The 19223-nt window shown below is 43.7% G+C and overlaps 1 protein-coding gene across 2 annotated transcripts in view; it reads left to right on the plus strand.

The window, feature by feature from the left end:
• Window positions 1-19223, plus strand: part of RABGAP1L (RAB GTPase activating protein 1 like) — a 430548-nt gene that overhangs the window by 313350 nt on the left and 97975 nt on the right. For both annotated transcript variants that reach the window (XM_038757620.1, XM_038757621.1), the window contains exon 18: window positions 15934-15975. In XM_038757620.1, coding sequence (XP_038613548.1) covers window positions 15934-15975 — 42 coding nt within the window. The remainder of the gene's footprint in view (window positions 1-15933; window positions 15976-19223) is intronic.

Genomic DNA, 19223 nt, shown 5'->3' on the forward strand with positions numbered 1-19223 from the left:
CATTAACTTCCCGTTTTCTACGCACTCAATTTGAGCTATCGATCTGTTCCAAATGAGTAAGACACAGGCTGTCCAACATAGCGTTTTTATGTGTATTCACGGGAAATTCTCTCTGAAATCATTTAAATGCATTGATACCTTTGGAATTTTCAATGGAACATGTTTACTTTCTCACACATCAACCCTGGTTACACACATTTCAATCGTTAATCGCTGATACTGTCTACTTCCCGAAACCCATGCTTAGTGATGATCTGCAGGTCTCTGCTACTCATTAACTAGCTGTTTCCTCTCTTGGCAATTTGGGAGTAGTCTCTTTGGGTAATTGTTCTGATTTATAGTCTCTGCTAAATTTACATTTCACTGAGATCCTGGGAGTGCATGATTAATGATATTCTTCAGGAGAGTCCTGGAGAAGTTTGGTTAGCATCTTACCAGTATTGAAGATAAGTGAGATCCCACAATATTTTCTGTATCCGACTCTCTCTTCTTCCGATGTGAAAATGGAAATGATGGTGGAATTGTTGCAGTATTTTCCCAGTGGAAGAGCCTGGGCAGGGAAATGAGCATCTTGCTGGTAGTTCTCAGCTGGCACATTGGAAATTCTGCCATTATTGGTGGCTCTAACTGCACTGGAGAGAAAGCTTCACCTTCATATGTTGACTGGTTAGCTGTTTTTAATGGGACCTCGTCCTCAACAGTAGGAGGTGTATAAAGGAGCTTGAAGCGGTGTGGCTGTTTCTCTAAGATTTCCTCCCTGGGTGCGGATCATTCTGTGCCCTCCGGGCTGCTGGCACAAGGAGTCTGGGCCCATATAGACCTCTTAGTGGTGCCTTGGGCCTGCTTTGCCTGCATCCCAGGGGCTGGCACCGAGGAGAGGTGGATCAGGAAGGGAAGTTTCCTGGGGCTGCCGCCACGGAGCCCACTTAGACGGTGGGCCCACCGAGGGATGAGTACTGGTTCCTACCTGATTGTCATTTACCTATGCCAACACCACTAGCACACTGCTTGGCACGTATTATTATCATTATTCATATTATCGGAGCAGCCCTGCTTTTCCACCCAGGTTTCCCAATTTCTGTAAACTCCTATCAGACAGAAAAGCTCCCCCCATCAGCCCTCCCCTCTGCTTTGAAAGTGCATTTGGCTGTGGACCCACTCATCATTTGGATACTCAACTCCAGCTCCACAGCACTTATGTACATATCCACCTGCCTGCACTTGGATCTGTATCCTTTGGGTACTTGGTATTCACCCTGCTCTCAGCCCCACAGCACTTATGTACAAACCCAGAACTTATTCACTTATCTTAAGGTCTGCGCCTCCCCCCGCCGCTAGCCTCTAACTTCTTTTGGGCAGAGATCATATCCCCAACCCTGTTTAATTGTACTTTCCCACGTGCTCAGAGCGATGTTCTGTTCACAGTAAGTGCTCAATTAATGCCACTGATCGATTGATTGATGGACTGAAAGTAAGAGGTCCTGAGCCAAAACAGCATGCCTCTATTGGCACGTAGTTCCACTTTTTAAACCCTCCTCTCCCATCCCCTCCCTGAAAGCAGGCATCTGCAAAGCTCTCTGCCCAGGCCCCGCACTCGGCTTTACTCTGAGGCCTCAGAAACCAGCAATTTTCTCCGGGGTCCTTAGTAGTCCACAACCTAAGCTTAGAGAAACACCACTTTTGTCAGGGTCCGGAGACTCTGCAGGGCGCTGATAATGTATTGCTTACTCTGCTGCAAGCAGCTCCTTGATCTAGGAGTCATTAGGCTAATGGCTGCATTTATTAAAGTAATAGTTTCAAGCAGTACATATCACATTACTTGCAACATTCTGTATGACTATAGAACTGTCAAACTTGCCTTTTGCTTTCTATCCATATGCAATTTTGAGAGTTTGTCTGCTGTGTGACCTTGGGAAAGTCACTTAACTTCCCTGTGCTTCAGCCTCCTCATCATAAATTGAGGATTCAACGCTATTCTCCCTCCTTCTTAGGCTAAGAGACCCATGAGGGACAGGGGCAGGGACTGTGTCCGACCCCATTAAGTTGTTTCTACCCCAGTGCTTAGAACAGTGCTTGATGCATGGTACATTCTTAACAAATACAGTAAAAATGATAATAAAAAAGTAGGGGTTACAAAACCCGTATATTTCCTCATAGCCCCTTCGTCTTAAGACTGTCAGAGTGATTTGAACGTACTAATTGATTTATTTTCTTCCCTTTTTAAACGGTGGTTGAAAAGTGTTTCTCGTGTTGGGTATCTGTCTTTGTTCCTGGCTTACAGCCCCAACCCTGAGCTTTCCATCTCTGCCAACTCTTAATCTCTAAATGTGTTCCTCCCTCCCTAATGTTTTCTTCCTATTCTACACAGGGGACTCACAACTCTATCTTGCCAGCCCCACCTCTAATTTTGCAATCTCCCATTTCCTCTTGCTTCCAGGATACCTTCCCAGGACTTCCCTTGCCTGCACCTGTTGGGTAGAGACTGTCTCTATGTGTTGCCGACTTGTACTTCCCAAGCGCTTAGTACAGTGCTCTGCACACAGTAAGCGCTCAATAAATGTGATTGATTGATTGCACCTGCACCTTAAGCTCAGCATGTTGAAACAACTCCTCTTCCCTCCCATATCCCCTCCGCCACCTAACTTTCCTATCTCAGTGCACAACTCCATCATTCTCCCCATTTCAGGAACCCCAGCCTTGGTATTACGGCCTAGTGGGTAGAGCCCTAGTGGACTGGGTGTCCAAAGGTCTTGGGTTCTAATTCCTGCTCCACCACTTGTTTGCTGTGTGGCCTTTGGCAAGTCACTTGACTCACCTGTGCCTCAGTTACCTCATCTGTAAAATGGGGGTTAAGACTGTGAGCCCCATGCAGGACAGGGACTGTGTCCAACCCGATTTGCTTGTATCCACCCAGTGCTTAGATAGTGCCTGGCACATAGTAAGCACTTAACAAAAACCGTTATTATTATTATCATTATTATTATTTGTGATTCCTTGGGACCTTTCAGTTTGTACATTCAGTCTGTCCTTAAATCCAGTTGTTGTTTTTGGGTGGGGGCAGCATTTTCCAAATCCAGCCCTTCCTTCCCATCCAAATGGTTACTTCTCCGAAATGGTCACCTGTCAGGTCATGGCTAGGCTATTGTATCAACTGCCTTCCTGGGCTCTCTCTCTCTCTAGTTTCTAGTTTCTCTCTTTTCCAGTCCCTGCTTCATTCTGCTCCTCAGATCATTTTTTCAAAGGGTATTTGTTAAGTGCTTATTATGTGTCAAGTTCTGTTCTCTAACTACTGGTATTTCAAGGTGTCCTATACACATCTCTCCACTTGACAGTAACCTGCCATGGTTATCCATTCACCTGGGCATCTTGCATTCCACCAGTTCTCTCCCTCCTACCCACCCGCTTCTTCCACTTCACCCCAGCTCTCACTCTTCATCCTCTCCTTCCACCTTGTTCCTGCCTCTCCTTTCTCACCCACCCCTTGCTCAAATCACTTGCCTGCTCTGTGACTTGGGCAATTCACTTCACGTCTCTGTGCCTCCGTTTCCTTTATTGCCAAATGGGGATTCAACGCCTGTTTTCCTTCCTACTTAGACTGTGTGAGCCCCTTGTGGGACAGGGATTGCTCCCAACATGACTCACTTTTATCTACCCCAGTGCTTAGAACAGTGCTCGACTCAGTAAGTGCTTAACAACTACCATTTTTTTAAAAAAAACCCAACTCCTAAGCCCGTGCTCTTTCCAGTAGGTCAGACTGCTTCCCTGACCATACTGCGACAGTCAAATAAGGAAAGATAAAACAAGAAGTATGCAAAAAGAACATAAAATATGAGGACAAAGAAAATTAAATAAAAAAACAACCCCAGGGCAAAAAGAGCAGAATTTTGGGTTCCTCATGTCTCGGATGTCAACAGCCACGGCCACAACCACAGTAGACACCACAGCCCACATTTTTCCCCATATTCTCTATTTTATGGAGGCCTCATGCTGTCACTGCTTGTGTCCTCCTTAGTGGGTATTGTACTCAACCAAGTGTCTAGTCCATTCTCTGCACACAGCAGGCACTCAGCAATAACCATTAATTGAATGTTAATGATGGAATGAAATAAGGTTGAAGGTTCTTGGGCAGTGCCTACTCTTCATAGTTGCTGCCAGTCTTTCCTTTGGAATCACACTGGATTTGCATGCCAAAAGCCTCTCTCTCTTATTCTGTGTGCTCTTGCAGTCAGAACAGGTCCTCATCACCAAGGAGAAAAGTAATGGAGAAAGTTAGGATCCCTGTCAAATGTTCCTGGGATGTAAATGATTAGAAAACCAAAGGTCAAGTAGGTTACTCTCAACGCTAACATCCACCTTGAGGTACTAGGCGATACTTTAGGCTTTAACACATGTTCTGATGAAACCTCCAAGCATATGTTTAACTGGAACCCATTCAAAATTGAACTAGAACTTTTGTTTTCATTTGAAAAATCCTTAGCCCCCAATTACCCTTTGTAGTGTCACATAGTAATTGTGAAAACAGCTGCAATACATTTGATGTTGGATGGTGGTACTTGTAAAGTCAGGAATACTGTGAGACTCGAATGTCAAAAAGCTCAAAAGTGAATTCTGTCTTTTAGAATTAAAAACGTTCTGAATTGTTCAAAACAGCCTGAGATTGGAAACACTCATGGGCTGCTAAAGTGCAATTTTTACCTTTGGAGGATATAATGTTTCTGTAATCATCTTCTCTTCTAGAAGATGTTTTGTCAAAGGAAATTATGCTTGTTCAGAAGTGCATGGAAATTTGGGCTGAAAGTAATGATGTCATTTGTTAAGCGCTTACTATGTGCAGAGCACTGTTCTAAGCACTGGGGGGGGATACAAGGTGATCAAGTTGCCCCACGTGGGGCTCACAATCAATCCCCATTTCACAGATGAGGGAACTGAGGCACAGAGAAGTTGTGACTTGCCCAGAGTCACACAGCTGATAATTGGCGGAGCCGGTATTCAAACCCATGACCTCTGACTCCAAAGCCCGGGCTCTTTCCACTGAGCCCCGAGGGTCATTTGGTCTAAATGTGCAAATGAATAAGGGCCCAAGATCCCCTTTCATTTTCTTCCTTCCTCCACTCCATGTCCCCCCACCCAAAAGTAAGATAGACCTACAAACAGCATCTCTTAGGAAATAGTAAATTTTACTAAAAATGGAAATAAGGACATATAACATTGGTTCTATGGGCTATACACCGTGGGCCACTAAATACATCATTACTGTGAGATTGGGATGTGGTAACTAATTTAATTTTAATTATAGTACTTGTCAAGGCTTACTATGTGTCAAGAAGTGTAGTAAGCACTGGGATAGATACAAGATCATCGATTGGTAACAGTCCCTGTCCCAGGTGAAACTCACAGTCTAAGTAGGAGAAAGAACCATATTGAATCCCCACTTTATAGATGAGGAAACTGAGGCATTGAGCAGTTAAAGTGACTTGCCCGAGGTCACCCGCAGACAAGCAGCAGAGATGGGATTAGAACCCAGGTCCTCTGACTCCCCAGGCCCATGCTTTTTCCACGAGGCCAAGCTGCCATATTGGTAGAGAGGCTGGAATTTTTTTTTCCAGTCTGGTATTGTTCTTGGAGTGTCTTGGCAAGAGGCCTTCCCAGGGCTTAGTACAGTGATCTGCACAGAGTAAGCGCTCAGTAAATATCACCAATTGACTAATTGGTCCATCCTCTTTGGTAATTTTTTAGCGAATTTATCACAGTGACTGCTCTTTGAGCAAGTTCCTGAGTCTGGGAAAGGTACACGACAGTTGTTTCCGATATGCCGGGCTCCTCTAATATTCATTCATTCATTCAGTCAGTCAGTCGTATTTATTGAGCACTTACTGTGTGCAGGGCACTGTACTAAGCACTTGGGAGAGTACAATACAACGATAGACACATTCCCTGCCCACAACCAGTTTACGGTCTAGAGGGATGATACCCACATGGCCCTGGGAAAGGAGAACCTTCTTCATTCTGCCTCATTCTCCCCCTACCAGAGAGAAGGTCACCTCCATCCCTTTGTCCACCCCAGAAACCAGGCTTGTTTTAAGAGTGTCATTCTGGCTCACATCCAGTAGTGACCTGGACAGACATTTTTCGATCCAAATTCCCATTTATCGTTCCAGCCACCTCTTGCAAAATGCCTTACATTCTTGCCACTCATTGTTATTTAACTGTCTTAACTGTAAAGTTGTAAAAAGCACCAAGAATCACAAAGTACTGTATCATGAAGAACAGCAAACTAAGAAGCATAGCAGCATCACAAGCATTTCTTCATTTGCTAGTCTTCTTCCGCCAACTTGTAGATTGTGTTATATGCCGTAGAGCAGCAGCGTGACGTAGAAGAAAGTACACAGTCCTGGGAGTCAGAGGACGTGGTTTCTAATTCTAACTCTAGCAATTGCTTGCTGTATGACCTTGGGCAATTCACTTAACTTCTTTGTGCCTTAGTTCCTCATCTATAAAAAATGGGGATTAAATACCTGTACTCCCTCCCTCTTAGAGCCTCTTGGAGAGCCTGATAAACTTGTATGTATCCCAGCCCTTAGAGTAGTGCGTGGGAGAGTACGGTACAACAGAATTATACAGGCACGTTCCCTGCTCATAATGAGCTTACAGTGTAGAGAACTGTGTTAGAGCAGAACTGACTGTGGGGAGGAAATAAAGACAGGGTGTCTCTGCTGTAAACTCCCTCTAGACTGTAAGCTCCTTGTGGTCAGGGAATGTGTCTGTTTATTGTATTCTACCAAGCGCTTAGTAGAGAAGCAGCGTGGCTCAGTGGGTAAGAGCACGGGCTTTGGAGTCAGAGGTCATGGGTTCAAATCCCGGCTCCGCCAATTAGCTGTGTGACTTTGGGCAAGTCACTTGACTTCTCTGGGCCTCAGTTACCTCATCTGTAAAATGGGGATGAAGACTGTGAGCCCCCCCGTGGGACAACCTGATCATCTTGTAACCTCTCCAGCGCTTAGAACAGTGCTTTGCACATAGTAAACGCTTAATAAATGCCATTATTATTATTATTATTACAGTGCTCTGCACCCATTAAGTGCTCAATAAATACGGTTGACTACTAGCGAACCTCCAGAGGACTCTCCTTTGAGGATCCTGTATAATATTTTCCAAGAGTGGGCTTCCCTCCCCTTTGCTGTCTCCTGCGACGTCTAGCCCTGCTTTGGAACCCTGTGGGTCTTGTTCTAAGTCATTTTGAAAAGGGTTTATTTTTATTGAAGACATTTTTCATATTCCAACCCACAATTAAGACAAGAACAAAAGGGACCAAATGAATGATCTCAATACTCATCTAAATTCACAGCGCAGCAGAATCACAAGCCCAGCATTCCCTGTCACCCCGTATTTTACTAGCTTTTAAAGCTCCTGATCAATTTCTCTCACTCCTCCAGGGCTGCAGTCATCTGAGGGAGTCTCTCACAAAGTTAAGTGTCGCATATATTCATTTCATCCCTCGAGAGGTCAGGGTGATTTCTCCTGAAAAGGGAGTATAATTATGAGATGTCTTGTACATTAGCCTCCCTTTGGCATTAACATAAGATACTTCATTTCTCACTCTTCCCCAACCTTGGGGGAAAAAAAACATCTTTATTCAGGCTTCAGCTAGGAATATTCATACTTTATCATCCATCCCATTACTACACTTAGCAGTGATTTTAAGAGTGAGAATTTCCATCCTGCAGTCTTTTTTTTAGCCATTCAGGATTCTCATAGATGCCTCCATGGTTGCCTCCCCCCATACGGAATTTTGAGGAGGAAATAGGAGATTATTTTTTGTACCTCAGAATTGTAAGCATCGCTAGGCTGCAAGCCATAATGCAGCAGAGACAGGCTCACACTGCAGGAGAGGAGTTTGTCTTTGAAATGGCACACCATGGCAGAGGGGAGGGGTCCATTCACTGAGTGCCTGTTGTATGGAGGACAAGGAAGAATGCAGTGGAATTAAGAGATGCAGTCTTTTCCATTCCCTTCTTTCTCCCCTTCTTCACGCTTTTTTCTTCTTCTCTTTTTTCCTCCAGTTTCCCTTATCGCTAGACTTAATGCTCATATGACTCTGCATAATCACCCCACCCTTTTTTTCCAGTTTCCCTTATTGCTAGACTTAATTCTCATATGACTCTGCATAGTCACCCCACCCTTTCGGGGGGGTCGCAAAAATGAGGGACAAGTATTTGGCATTTGTTAAGCGCTTACTATGTGCCAGGCACGGTACTAAGCAATGGAATGGATACAAGCGAATCAGGCTGGACATAATCCCTCCTGTCCCACATGGGGCTCGCCGTCTCAATCCCCATTTTACAGATCATCATCATCATCAATCGTATTTATTGAGCGCTTACTATGTGCAGAGCACTGTACTAAGCGCTTGGGAAGTACAAATTGGCACCATATAGAGACAGTCCCTCCCCAACAGTGGGCTCACAGTCTAAAAGGGGGAGACAGAACAAAGCCAAACATACTAGCAAAATAAATAGAATAGATATGTACAAATAAAATAAATAAATAAATAGAGTAAAAAATATGTACAAACATATATACATATATACAGGATATACATATATACAGATGAGGTCTTTGAGGCCCGGAGAAGTGAAGCGACTTGCCCAAGGTCACACAGAAGACAGGTGGTGGAGCTGGGATTAGAACCATGACCTTCTTGCCTCTCGGGCCTGTGCTCTATCCACTAAATACAGTCATTCCCAAGTCTGCTGATTGAACTGTTGTGTACATAGCAGAAATAACAAGGCAGCTAACGGTGTACCATCCAGTACCACCTTCCCAAGCACTTAGTACAGTGCTCTGCACACAGTAAGCACTCAATAAATACGATTGAATGAATGAATGAATACCACCATGCATCACCCAGTTCCGTGGTACTGTTAGCGCTGCTAGAGCTCGACATGGGAGAGAGGCAATCATGTGCCTCTGCACATAGTAAGCGCTCAATAAATACGATTGATTGATGTGCAGCCCCTCCCTCAGCTACAAATGAACGTTAACTCTCAAGGATGAAGTTCAGTATTCCTTTCATCTGGACTCTCTCTCCGCTCTTCTCGTACCTCACTTGAATAAATGTCAGTCCATAACCTTCATTCTTAATAATAACCATAGTAATTGTGGTATATGTTAAGTGCTTACTATATGCCAGGCACTGTACTAAGCGCTGGGGCAGATACAAGGTAATTGGGTTGGACACAGTCCCTGTCCCACATAGGGCCCAAGGTCTTAATACTTAGTACAGTGCTCTGCACACAGTAAGCGCTCAATAAATACGATTGATTGATTGATTGATTAATACCTGATTTTACAGATGAGGTAACTGACGCCCCGAGAAGTGAAGTGGCAGAGCCTGGATTTCCAGGCTCTTGCTCTTAAGCCAATAGACCACTCTGCTTTTCCAGATTCATGTTACCATTTTCCTTCCACCAAGACAGGACCGACAAGCCCTGCAGTACAGCTAGTGCCTGGAATGCCCTCCCTCCGCACATTTCATTTTGTTAACATGTTTTGTTTTGATGTCTGTCTCCCCCTTCTAGACTGTGAGCCCGCTGTTGGGTAGGGACTGTCTATATGTTGCCAACTTGTACTTCCCAAGCGCTTAGTACAGTGCTCTGCACACAGTAAGTGCTCAATAAATACGATTGAATGAATTGAAATGCCTCGGTAGAGTGTGCGGCGGTACCCAAATGGAAGAAGTTCACTTGCATAGCAGTCAATTGCCTTTCTCTGTGTAGGTGACTGCAAAGACCTGCTTAGCCTCCAAATCTAAGTTAGCTGTTGGAAGGGAAGCAAGCTTTCAGAAATCATTTTAGAACTCATTGTAATTGTTTTCCAGATTTAAATACCGACCTGTAGTAGTAATCAAACGAAAGAATATGCGCTCCTGCCAGAGATCATGGACTTAATCACCGTAAGCTCATAATTTCCCTAAGAATAATGTAGCACTCCATTGGAAAGCTGTGAAAATGTGACCCTCAGAGTTGGAAACTGTTTTCTTTATGAAAACACTGCTAATAATTATTGTTCTTTGGCTGCAAGTTATATTTATTATATTCTTCTTTTGTGATAACGTTAAGCAATAATGTGCCCTTTAAGCTGAAGCAATTAGCTATCTTCAAGCCTGAAGGGAAAAAAATTATAAAACTACAAAACCTTGGCCAACCGAATAGCCGTTGCCTCAATCAAGAAAAGTTAATCACTCTTGAGAATGTTTAATTAGTTCATGTGGTGTTTTTCTTTTTTTAATGGTCAGAATTTTAGAAGGGGAAGGTTTGATTAACTCACCTGCCCAGCTCTAGGTACTTTCTTGCTTTGATAAGGAAGATATTGGTTTCTTGTGAAGCAAATAGCTAATAGTAGTTGTACCTGTGGACCCAGGTTTGGTGTGGTGTATTATACTAGGCACTTGGCAAGTACCAAATAACAGAGTGATGGGCTCCCTGCCCACAGGAATCTTATGGTTTAACAGGGAGACATACATAAAAATGTTTTCAAGTAGAGAGGTCAAAAATACATAAATAAAGCTGACCTATTCGTGATTGCTGTGGCGGGTGTAATAAGTTCATAATGCTAGAAATGACTGAAGGGACCATATGGCTCAGGATGCTGGGAAATTAACTGGGGAAAATTTGTTAGAGGAGGTAGATGCGGATGTGCTGCATCATAATCATTTTCCTAGTCTTGTGAATCATTACTGATTTGCATGGCGTTCATTAATTTTATTTTATTGAAATTACCAAATTATTTCAAATCACTTCATAAGAATTTTGCATAATTGCAGTGAGAAAGTCTGATTCAGTTCCTCGGTGTTCTTGATCAGCATTTTCATTTTATATTTGGGGAGCATCAACTGCCCTCTCCTGTCAGGAGCTTTACGAGGAGCTTAATCAGAGGCATTTTCTCTGACCCTAATTACAATCAATCAATCAGTGGTACTTATTGAGCGCTTACTTGTGCAGAGCACGGAACTAAGCACTTGGGAGAGTACAATATAACAGACACATTCCCTGCCCACAGTGAGCTTACAGTGTAGAGGGACGTCCTCTCCAAAAACAAGTGGTTTAACTAGCAAACCTTCCCAGACGACTTGTGTTTGCCAGCGGCTCGCCCTCCCTGGCACCGCTGGGGCCGGGGCTGCTCTGAGCCTGGATGCAGGTTCGGGGCCGAATTTGACCAAATGTGAGGGACGCCTCCCAGCTGAATGTGCGACGCCATTCATTCATTCAGCTGAATTTGTTGAGTGCTTACCCTCTGCAAAACACTGCACTAAACACTAAACGCTGGGAGAGTACACTGTAACAATAAACAGACACATTCCCTGTCCACCCCAAGCTCACATCTAGAGGGGGAGACAGACATTAGTATACAAAAATGAATAAATAAATAATTTCACATAAGAGCCATGGGGCTGGGTGGGGGCGTGAATGAAGGGAGCAAGTCAGGGCAACACAGAAGTGAGTTGGGGAAGAAGGGAGGAGGGGTTAGTCAGGGAAGGGCTGTGGTTCAGTCCCTGGCTCGGTTTTCTAGTTACTGCACTTGTGCCAACCAGAACGTTTCTTTAAGCGCTTAGTACAGTGCTCTGCACACAGTAAGCGCTCAATAAATACGATTAATGATAACGTGCTCTCTCAGCTCAGAATGGGTGGGGCGAGGGGCTGGTGAGCAAAAGTCTCCAGATTGGCCTCTCCTGCCCCGTTTCCCTGGCCCAACCCCAGCACAGGGGACCCCGCCACCCCCGGTTACATCCCTCAGCTGCCACTTCAGACTTTCAGCACCCCTGAAGCTCCCAAGAACTACCACCTTCCCCTGGTGCTTCTGACCACGTCTTCAATACTCTGTTTCTTAAGCGCTAACTCATGACCATATTATTATCGTTATTATGTTTAGGGTAGTTGTTAAGCAGTTACTCTGTGTCAAGGCGGTTCTAAGCGCTGGGATAGATACAAGTTAATCCATTTGGACACCATCCCCGTCCCCCACGGGGCTCGGTGTGTAGGTAATTATGGTATTTGTTAAGCGCCTACTATGTGCCAGGCACTGTAATAATAATAATAATAATAATGATAATGGCATTTATTAAGTGCTTACTATGTGCAAAGCACTGTTCTAAGCGCTGGGGGAGGATACAAGGTGATCAGGTTGTCCCACATGAGACTCACAGTTATCATCCCCATTTTACAGATGAGGTAACTGAGGCTCCGAGAAGCTAAGTGACTTGCCCAACGTCACACAGCAGACACGCGGTGGAGCCGGGATTCGAACCCATGACCTCTGACTCCAATGCCCGTGCTCTTTCCACTGAGCCACGCTGCTCAGTGGAAAGAGCTCACTGTACTGAGCACCGGGGCAGATACATGCGAACTGTTTTGGACACAGGCCCTGTTCCACATGAGGCTCACAGTCTTGCTTCCCATTTTACAGATGAGGTAACTGGGGCACAGAAAAGTTAAGTGATTTTCCCAAGGTCACACATAAGACATTGGTGGAGCTGGGATTAGAACCTATGACCTTCTGACTCCCAGGGGTTAGGAGAACAGTGAGCGGGGAACTCAGTTATATTTTACTCTATCAAATTTCTAATTGCAAATATCTCTAATTTCAAGGAGTAAAGGCAAGACATGAGTGGCTTCTTCTTTTGAGACTGGTGTTGCCAGGATTTTCAGTGATGCAAACTTTCTTTTGGACCAAATGATTTTTAGGAGAAAAGCGCAGCTGAGCTCTTGCCTGAAAGCCAGCTCTGGTTGCACGGTTCCCACTTCAGTGCTTCATCGCCCCCAATTTCAAGGAGTGAAGGCAAGACATGAGTGACTTCTTCATATGAGACTGGCATTTTCAGTGATGCAAAGTTTCTTTTGGACCAAATGATTTTTAGGAGAAACGCACAGCTGACCTGTTGCCTGAAAGCCAGCTCTGGTTGCACGGTTCTCACTTCAGTGCTTCAGCACCACCAGTTTCAAGGAGTAAAGGCAAGACATGAGTGGCTTCTTCCTTTTTTCAGTGGTGCAAAGTTAAAGAGCATGGGCTTTGGAGTCGGAAGTCATGGGTTCAAATCCTGGCTCCGCCACTTGTCAGCTGTGTGAATTTGGGCAAGTCACTTAACTTCTCTGTGCCTCAGTTCCCTTATCTGTAAAAGGGGGATTAAGACTGTGAGCCCCCTCCGGGCCAACCTGATCACCTTGTAACCTCCCCAGCGCTTAGAACAGTGCTTTGCACATAGCGCTTAATAAATGCCATTATTATTATTATTATTGTTATTATTATTATTGTTATTATTATTATTATTATTATTATTATTATTATGGACCAAATGATTTTTTAGGAGAAAAGCGCAGCTGAGCTGTTGCGTGAAAGCCAGCTCTGGTTGCACGGTTCCCACTTCGGTGCTTCAACGTCCCCTGCTGGGCAGAAATCAAATCATTGGGGCGCAGATTGTAGAGTAAAATACCGAAACAGTTTTGGTTTTGCTGTGCCATTAAACAAATCTGTTCCGCTTTCCTGAAACAATCAGTCAGCCCACCCTAACCCGGAACATGTACGAGAGCATAAGTTCAACACGTGCACATCCCCACACTGAGGCTGTAAAACCAGTTCAAAGGAATGCTGTTTAGTTGGGGCGGGGTTATCCTTTACAGTTTCGTGGGGCTTACCTGTTGTGTGAATTCCCCCCCTCCATAATTCCGTGAGGGCAGCTGATGTTTTCCTACTTATAAGGTGAGGAAAACAAAACTGAGAAAGAGAATCAGTCGAGCATCATTCAGCAGGTAGACAGTCCCCTCCTTTTGTTCCTTCGGTCCACTCGTTGTTCTCCACAGGGAGAACCACATGGCCAGTACCCAGTTTCTGGCCTCCAATTTTTCAGGAAAGTCGATAGGGATAATAACCTCGAATGACAAAAACATGGTTGGGGTGTCCTGCTTTCGATGGGCTAGAGAGAACAACTCCAGCCTAACCCATTTTGTTTCATCCCTGAGGTAGCTGCAGCCTTTCGGTGGCCCTGCGTGATCACATTTATCCTATTCTTCTGGTTTTCTTCCATTCCCCACTGTTTCTGTACACATTTCTCTTGCCCAGCCTCCTGCACCCCACCCCACCCCATCCCCAACCAACACACATCCCTTTATTTCCACATAGCATTCAGCAACAAAGAGCACAGAGTTTGGTTTTCCATTTGATCTTTGAGGATAGCTACGGGGACTGATGATTTTCGGCTCAGTTCTGCACTATTTGCCCCATCCTTTCAACTTCTCTCTGCTTTTGTGGTCGATGCTGTCAGCACCGTCTCTGACAGCTTCTCAGCACAATCCGTCACCCGCCTCTGAGCCCACCGTTGCCAGCATTTCAGAGCAAAAGTGTTCGGTTTCTTTGTTTCAGTCAGAGCTCTTCTGTCTGTGTTCCTTTGTGAGAGATTGTGGGTGCTCAATTGTTGGCTTACCTGTGCACATTATGAACAATTGGTTAATCACAGGAGCTCTTGGCTGTGCCTTTTCCGAATTCTGAAGCCAAAGCATCCTGATGGTTTCATGAAGCATCTCTGCAGACACACATACAATGCTGATCACATCTGTTGTCTGATATATTTATCAGCAGGAGACTGGTGATTCTCTGGTGTGGCGACCAGGATCTTCAACGCAGAATGAAGCTAACCCGGCCATATTCTGGCCTTCTTCAAGCAACCCTCCACCTCTTTTTCATGTCTTTAGAATTTGGTTTCAGGAGAAGTCACACAAATTGTTTTTTCCTCCTCCTCCTCCTCCTCCTACCCCCTCCTAACCTTTCTTATTTCCCATCGCTCCTTCTTATTGGTCACACATTTTAAAAAGGACGTGGAGAAAATTTCAAAAGCAATAAAAAAATTTAAAAGTGGAAAAGGTAAAGAAATGGGGGTTAACTTGACAAAAAGAAGATTTAAGCAATATTCAGGAAGGCTTCAACCATGCTTATGAGGAAGAAGCGGATTAATTCCTTCTGGTTAACCTTGAATTCAACTGTATCAGGAGGAAGCATTGCAGGATATCCAGTTCTAATAAGGGGGCAATTCTGGTTTGTCCTGATAGTTGGGCCATGGCTGGGGGTTTACAAAATTCATATTATGTGTCTATTGCTGTAGATTTACACAGGTTGGGAGGGCCCATTTTTCTCTAGCTGGAACGCCAATTGGCCAGAGACACGATCAGGATCCTGGCTTTTAGGTATTCAACTTTTGGAGTATTGAGGTCGTAGCGATTTATTTCCAAGAAGAAAAAATAGGGTTAGAATAGAACAATCTGGTGTACTACTCAATCTGAATTGTCCAGGCTGGAGAATGTAGCATGGGTATGGATCTTGGGAATCTCAACTCTAGGCTTGCCACTACTCACAATATCCCTGTAGGCAAGAACTGAATCTCCCCCCAATGCTTCAGTCCAGTATCGATTCCATATAGATGTTGGAAGTTTAATAGCACAGTGTGAGGCTATTCCCTTTTTTGTGGTCCTTAAGTACTCACTGTTTGTCAGCCACTGAACTGAGCTTTGAATTAGGTACAAGATGTAAAGTAATCAGGTTGGACACAAGTCCCTGTGTTGGTGGGAGGAGGATTTAGTTCCCATTTTATAGACAAAGTAACTGAGGCACGGAGAAATAAATGTCCTGCCCAAAGTAACACAGCAGATAAGTGGCTGAGCCGGGATTAGAACCCAGGGCTTCTGACTCTCAGACCTGTGCTCTTCCTACTAGACTGTGTTGCTTTCCTAGAACATTTGTGAAACACAGCATGCATGTCATTTCTTTAACATGTTGGCAAAAGCAATGAATTTCAAAAAAACTGTGAGTCAGACTTGATGGATAATATTTGGGTAGGAACACATACAACAGGATGACCTCAATGATTCGTTTCTTTCTTTATTTTTTTAGGGGCTAAACATAATCTTTCATGTCGCCCTGGCTCTGCTAAAGGTAAGTCTTGCCCCACTTTAAATGATGGTATAACAAGTATTGTGCATTGGGTTGTAAGATACTGGATTGTGGATACTGGGATTCTGAGACCCATGGTTAAGGAAGAAGAAGGGTCCTGAAAATTTCCGGGACTTTTCATTTTCCTCAAACTTTTATTTGATTTCTGAATTAATCAAGGAGGCCTCAATAATCTGTCTAACATTCCTCCCCTTCTGGTAAACCTCCTATAAGGGCTTTTAGTTTTGAGGATTGTTCTGTAGAGTTACCATGTAGAGAGTAAATGAAAAACTCTTCCCTTTAAACAGTGCCAGTTTTTAAGCGGCTTAACTCCACAGTGAAGTCCCTGCAGGTACCCGAGCATATTATTGAATTATGAAGATGCCTCTGAAAAGTACCGGTTAGTTAGGAAACTGGTACATTTCAATTTGCAGCTCTTTCCCTGCTGGCTGGAATATTTACGAGACACTTTAGAATTCAATTACAATTACTTGGAATTTTATTCCGACATATCAATGCAGCTGCAAGGCTGCATTGAAACCAGAATTCTGCTGTAATTGGGCTGAAAATAGCCCAGGCAGTTGTTGTTCTTCCCAGTCTATCATGGCATTGCTGTTAATAACAGTCTCTGATTGAGGAATTTGACAGGTTTTGGTCTGCATACTGCCCCTCGAGATAAGCTAGCAAGGATATATTTCCAAGCCCTCTCTTCTCATCTCCTCCAAAAGCTATTATTTGGACCTAAGATCTCATCTACGATCTATCATCAATGAGATGAGATGCAGCGTGGCTCTGTGGAAAGAGCACAGGCTTGGCAGTCAGAGGTCACGGGTTCTAATTCCAGCTCTGCCACTTACCAGCTGTGTGACTTTGGGCAAGTCACTTAACTTCTCTGTGCCTGTTACCTCATCTGTGAAATGGGGTTTAAGACTGTGAACCCCATGTGGAACAACCTGATTACCTTGTATCTACCCCAGTGCTTAGAACAGTGCTTGGCACATAGTAAGCGCTTAACAAATGCCATCATTATTATTATCTAGTGTTCCATCAGCCATCCCGCGGATGCATTGAAATCAAGAGTTGATTTGGGTTTATTTTTCAAGTTCCCCTATGTGTCACAAAGGCCAGCAGCATGGAAAATGGTCCTTATCGTTAAGGGCAAACAACACTGCAACTGAATGGAGACTGTGAACCCTCAGCATCAGTAGGTGGTTGCTAGACTGTTATCTGTCAGGAAAACTAAGGGAGAGTGAGGATATAGCAACTGTTCGTGTCTGCCTGTCAATCAATCAATCAATCGTATTTATTGAGCGCTTACTGTGTGCAGAGCACTGTACTAAGCGCTTGGGAAGTACAAGTTGGCAACATATAGAGACAGTCCCTACCCAACAGTGGGCTCACAGTCTAAAAGGGGGAGACAGAGAACAAAACCAAACATACTAACAAAATAAAATAAATAGAATAGATATGTACAAGTAAAATAAATACAGTAATAAATATGTACAAACATATATATATATATATATATATATATATATATGCTGTGGGGAAGGGAAGGAGGTAAGATGGGGGGATGGAGAGGGGGACGAGGGGGAGTGTGACTGGGAATTTGAGTTGATTCCTCTTTGATAGCCTAAACATACATGCAAGTTGAGAACATTTGGAGAGTGAAATGAGAAAATTCTGGAGGAAAATGGGGACTTTATTTAAGTGGGAGACTCCAGTCCTCAGTTTCCCAGTATTTGCCAGGGCCAATTAATCGTATTTTTTGAGCACTTACTGTGCTAAACCTTAGATGATGTGGCAGAGTGGTAGGCAATTGGCATTTCAGAGAAGGAAGATCAGCCTGTGGTACAGCAGTTAGGCATGAAGTGACTCTGAATGACAGTTGCTTCTGTCAGATTGAAACCCGACAAGGATGGAATGAAGATGACTCCAGGTGTGGGAGGAAAATGCATATTTTTACACGGGTCTGCTCTGGAAGGGATTATCAGTTGTGCATTGATTTGTTCAGCCACAGTTGCAAAATCAATCTGGTTTTTATTGAGTATAAACTCCCAGAAGGCAGGCAATGTACTGCAATGTCCCAAGCAGTTAGAACAGGGCCCCTGCACAAAATAGGCACTCAAGAAGTTCCAGTGATTGGTTAATTGCCTACTAGATGTTAATCACTGATCTGAGCACTGTTCTAAACACGTGGGAGAATACAATAGAAGCAAGACACACAATCCCTGCCCTCAAGAAGCTCTGGGAAAAAAATCTCACCATCAGAGGCATCACCCTCAAAGTCAAAGACAGTTATCGATAATATTGGATTTAACTCAGAATTCTTTGGAATTTGCCACCCCATCAAGCAAACATTAGAAATTATAGACTCTCAAAGTAATTACTTGTAAAGACTATAAGGTAATTGCATCATAGTTACAAAGCTGTTCAGCCAGCATTGATCTTAATCTCCTCATGATGAACAGAGCGTTTTTCGATGGCCTGTATGGCTTCCATTTTAATCTCAGTAGAGAACTGAAGGGAAAATTTGAAAGCCTTGTATTTTGCAGAGTTATAAAGCAAGTTGCAAATTTGCAGCATATGTTGTTCTCAGAATGTTCTGTGGTTTATACTGACACTTATAGTCTTTATCCTTCAAATGTACTTTGTTGTTGGTCTATTGTACAATGCAGTATGTAGCAACCAGCCGTATTACGTGACAATAAAAAGCAGAAAGGAGTAAAAAGGTACAGTAATAAACTATATCTCTGTTGGAAAGCAGGAAATAAAGGCAGAAGGCGCGCAAAGCTAAGGGAGATAAGGTACTAGAGGAGATGGCATTATGGAGTTGAAAATGATGGTGCTGTTTTTTTCCAACAAAAGATTCAGTATTCAGGGAGGCAGTAAGCTGAAAATGATTACTTGATTTCTGATGCTGCAAGAGGTAGTTGGACTTAAGAAGTGCACAACCCCCTCTAATAGCTAGAAAGGGATTTCTGGGTTGTGTTAGAGTTCTGGAATAGATGTTTACCACATCTTTACTGTCTCGCCTTTCTTCTTATTAAGGAAGTAAATTTAGAAAGAATATACTCATTTTCTTCCTTGCCTTTTAAATATCAGTGCATGAATCAGGATTCCTCATTACAGCTGTTAATTTAAAACCTAGTTCTCCTCTGTCCTTTGTAGGTGTTAGAGGTTTAACTTTTTCAAGTTTATGTTTATATTTAAAACTATGAAGAAGGAAAAAGTCTCTCTGCAACAACTGG

This window comes from Tachyglossus aculeatus, chromosome 16 (assembly GCF_015852505.1).
Source record: "Tachyglossus aculeatus isolate mTacAcu1 chromosome 16, mTacAcu1.pri, whole genome shotgun sequence".
NCBI lineage: Eukaryota > Metazoa > Chordata > Mammalia > Monotremata > Tachyglossidae > Tachyglossus > Tachyglossus aculeatus.